Source organism: Channa argus, chromosome 5 (assembly GCF_033026475.1).
Source record: "Channa argus isolate prfri chromosome 5, Channa argus male v1.0, whole genome shotgun sequence".
Lineage (NCBI taxonomy): Eukaryota > Metazoa > Chordata > Actinopteri > Anabantiformes > Channidae > Channa > Channa argus.
Window position 1 is genome coordinate 15,914,294 of NC_090201.1, and position 3,825 is coordinate 15,918,118.

A 3,825-nucleotide genomic window follows, 5' to 3' on the forward strand; every position below is an offset into this window, starting at 1 on the left:
ACCACTTGAGATACTTATTGATGTGTCTGAGTTACATGAAATCCCAGTACATCTGCTGAAATAGTTCAATGTATAGAAATTGGATGTTTCTTATTCATAAACACATATTGAGGTCACCTTTTGGTTGTACAGCCTGTTTTCATGGACTGGTTGAAATGAATGCATTATGACACCATGTTTTCATGCATGCCTTTATTAATCTATGCTAACTTTTATATGTACAATGTGTACAGTTCATAATGACCAACTTCAGCATGTGACAAAAATAAAATATTACACCATATATAGTTGCCCATTTTGAAAATATATTACAAAATGTGTCACCATGGATGTAAAAAAAGATAATATTGTTATATTGTTGTGTTATTTGTAAGTGCAGAATCAGTTGTATGAAAAAGCTCAGAGATTTCAGTAATGGTGCACCTGTGAGGGTTGGGGGAGTCAAAGTGAGCATCCACATACCTGTGTTAACAGATCTTATCATATGTATTGATTTTGAAATTTCCTCAATACATAACAAACAATATCCTTTAAATACAAGGTAAGAAAATTCAGCTCCTGAATTTGTTCCTGGAGCAATTTATCACTGCTCAAGTAGTTTAGAAGTTGCTGACCTTCTGTCAGTCCACAACGAGGATATTTCAGATCAAAGAGAGAGTAGAAAGATTATTGTCCACAAATATGACAATCTCTCTATATTTAAGAAACAGAGGACACTTCAGTCTTGCTGGTAGAAACTGAAGTCTCATCCTCCACCATGCCACCCATTCCAACAGTACTAAGCATGCAGTTACGGAACTGAAAAGAGGGAAAACAGGTGTTAAAATAACAAGCGTGGCACTGTAGGGTGTTTAGACAAAGAAGTACAAATTATAAATACATTTTATATGAACAAACCTGTTTGTTCATTAGCACGTAGATAACAGGATTATAAAGAGCTGAGGTCTTTGCAAAGAAGGCTGGAATGGCCGCTGTCAGGGGGGAGAATGCAGCCCCCTTGTTCATGAAGATCCAAGCACTGAAAGTGGCATATGGTGTCCAAGCTATCAGAAAACCAAAGACCATCAAGACGCACATACGTGTCACTTCTCTCTGTGCCTTCTGGGTGGACTCTGACTCCTGCTGCTGAGCAGCAGCCTGAAGTGTTTGAGATCAAAAAATATAGTGAGATTCACAGCACAGATAGTTCAGCAGAGCTTAAACTGATAAACAGACATAACTCCGACTTACAGCTTTGACTGTCAGAACAAGGCTTCCGTAAGAGAAGAAAATGATGAAGACGGGAGTGAAGAAGTGGACGACAAACATGTATATGACGTAAGATTCGTTGTTGTAGCCTGGGGCCATAGTGTAGTAGTCTGGGCCGCAGGAGCACTGCAGACCTTCAGGAAGGTACCTGTAAGGTTTAACAAGAAACATTTTTATACATTAATAAGATGTTAACCATCCACCAAATTATAATCATTGGAATTAAAATTGTATTTAAGTAAAGTTACAGAGCTGAATATGAATTACCTGGACCAGCCAAAAAGTGGCGGTGCAGCACATGCCAAAGCCATGATCCAAGTAAAAATGACCCCAGCTCCTGCGTGAGTTCCAGTAAACTTGAAGCTTCCCATGGGTTTGCAGACAACAATGTATCTCTCAATAGCCAGGACAACCAGAGACCAGAGTGCCACTTCACCTTCAAAGAGAAAAAATTTAACTGTCAGGTTAACTTGATCTGTTTGTGTGCAGCGATAAGCTTTATATTTTACAGTATGTCCAGTGTAATTACTCATTGTGAACTCTTACAAATTGCTTCTATGTCAATATGCAAACTAATACATTTGAGTTTATACCTCCAAGTGTGGCCATGAACCCCTCTACACCACAGGCAGTGGGTCCAAGAATGAAGTAGCCATTAACAGCAGATGTGATGGTGATGGTGAATCCGAAGCAGCACATGATGAGTCCAGCCACAGCCAGGTTGACCAGGATGTAGTTAAGAGGTTGCCGGAGCTTCTTGTTTTGAGCTGTTACAAACAATGTCAGACCATTGATGGGAGTTCCAGTGCAGATTAGGAAGAACATGTAGAAAGCTACAAGCTTGTACATGATAGGATCTGCCATATAATACTGTTGGTATTCAAAAGGACTTCTAACAATCCCAGTCCTGTTGGACATCGGGATGTAGAAATTTTTGCCCTCTGTGCCATTGGGCTCAATTCCTTTGTCCCATGCCATCTTTGCTGCTCTGTTCTTCTGTTGAGCTCCTTTGTCTAAAGAACCCAACAGTGCAGAGGGCCACGGGAATCTTCACTGTGCAGCGATTTTTATACTGCTCTACTAACTCTGTCGTAAAATGACCAAAATAGGATTAGAGGATTGTGAGGTAGCAGGGCAGTCAAAAGAGGTCAGTAATTAATCCTAACACCAGATAGACACACCAAAGCCTAAACTAATTTGCTAGTCTTTCCAGGTCCGGAGAAATCCTTTAAATCCTGATTAAAAAACAGGAATTATGTTTGGTCAAAAGCTTTTAAGGTGCTATCTAATGTAAACTTAACTATAAACAAACAAATCAATAATAAATATAGTCTAAGTTTTAATATGTTAATTTTTAACTTATGAAATCAGGACAGGTACTATGAAAACATATGCATACTAATTTGTTTATTTTTATTATAGAACAATGAAAAAACAATAGATGATGTTTTCACAGTGCTAAACTTCAAAACTGGAGTGATTTGTCTGCTGAGACAGAGAATATTCACCATCACACATCACTGTCACCCTATATTTCAATAGATGGACAGGACGGCTGCTTTATTTAGTGTCTTTCCTTGACTCACTGTGTTGATGGTTCTCAGTATGTGTATTTACTTCCAGGCCAGATCAGCAGTGTAGCATTCATCTCCATATGGAGGCACGGTAGGTGTGATTATCCTGATTGGATTAACCTCTGTGTCTCACCTGCAGTAGCCTGGCTGTGATGTAGCAAAAGCTTACTGTCACAAGTTGGAAAATAAAATGTCTGCTAAAGGCTTATCTAATTTACCTTCCTTAAGCCAAAGCAACACTATTCATGGACAACAACATTAAGTGTTTATTTTGTTTCTGTTAAACAATTTTCAAAACCACGATTCTTACATTATCTTTTTACGTAGACCAGAACAAAATATTGCTAAATGAGGCTGCAGGATTTGCGTGGGCATTTTTCCATGGCCATTTTACTAACATGTAAGACATGCACCATCTATAAAATGCAGAGTAAAAGTCAGTAATAACACATGGTTCCCTCGTGGTGCTTACTGACAGGTTTGACTATTTTACTAAAAAAAGAAGATGTTTTCCTTTTTAAATAACTATAGGCCTATTTCCAACCTGTCTGATGGGTTAAAATCCTTGAAACACTTCAGAAAGGACCATAGTGCAGCTATGGGCTGCAACGAATGTGGTAAACAACATGATCGCTCCAGATAAGAAGCAAATTTGTGCAGCTGTATTAATTGATCTATCAAAAGCTCAATATATCACAGGATACTGTGGATACAGCAAAAACTACTTGGGTGTTCTGACCAATAGTAGGTTGGTCTTAAAATTCATGTCAATTAATGGTTTTAGTTCAGACTGGCTTACTGAACCCCCAAGGATCTGTTTATATAAAACGTTTTGCCATTAATGGTGATGGAAAATATAATCATATGGACTAGCTTCACATTCTTATCTGTTGTAAGATCCAGTCTACATTTAACACCTCACAGTCTCCGCTATGCAACTTAAAGTTACAGTGTACATTTACACATATTGTTCTAATATAAAGCTTAATGTAGAAGATCTGGG

At 38.2% G+C, this 3,825-nt stretch overlaps 1 protein-coding gene across 1 annotated transcript; it reads right to left on the reverse strand.

Annotated features, from left to right (window-relative positions):
* Nucleotides 1-258: 258 nt before the first annotated feature.
* LOC137127839 (green-sensitive opsin-like) lies at nucleotides 259-2,268 on the reverse strand. The gene is made up of 5 exons (XM_067505300.1): nucleotides 1,842-2,268; nucleotides 1,516-1,684; nucleotides 1,231-1,396; nucleotides 898-1,137; nucleotides 259-798 (listed from the first exon to the last, which is right to left on the reverse strand). The coding sequence occupies exons 1-5, from the start codon at nucleotides 2,224-2,226 to the stop codon at nucleotides 700-702; spliced, it is 1,059 nt and encodes a 352-aa protein (XP_067361401.1). The 5' UTR covers nucleotides 2,227-2,268; the 3' UTR covers nucleotides 259-699.
* Between the last annotated feature and the right edge of the window lie 1,557 nt (nucleotides 2,269-3,825).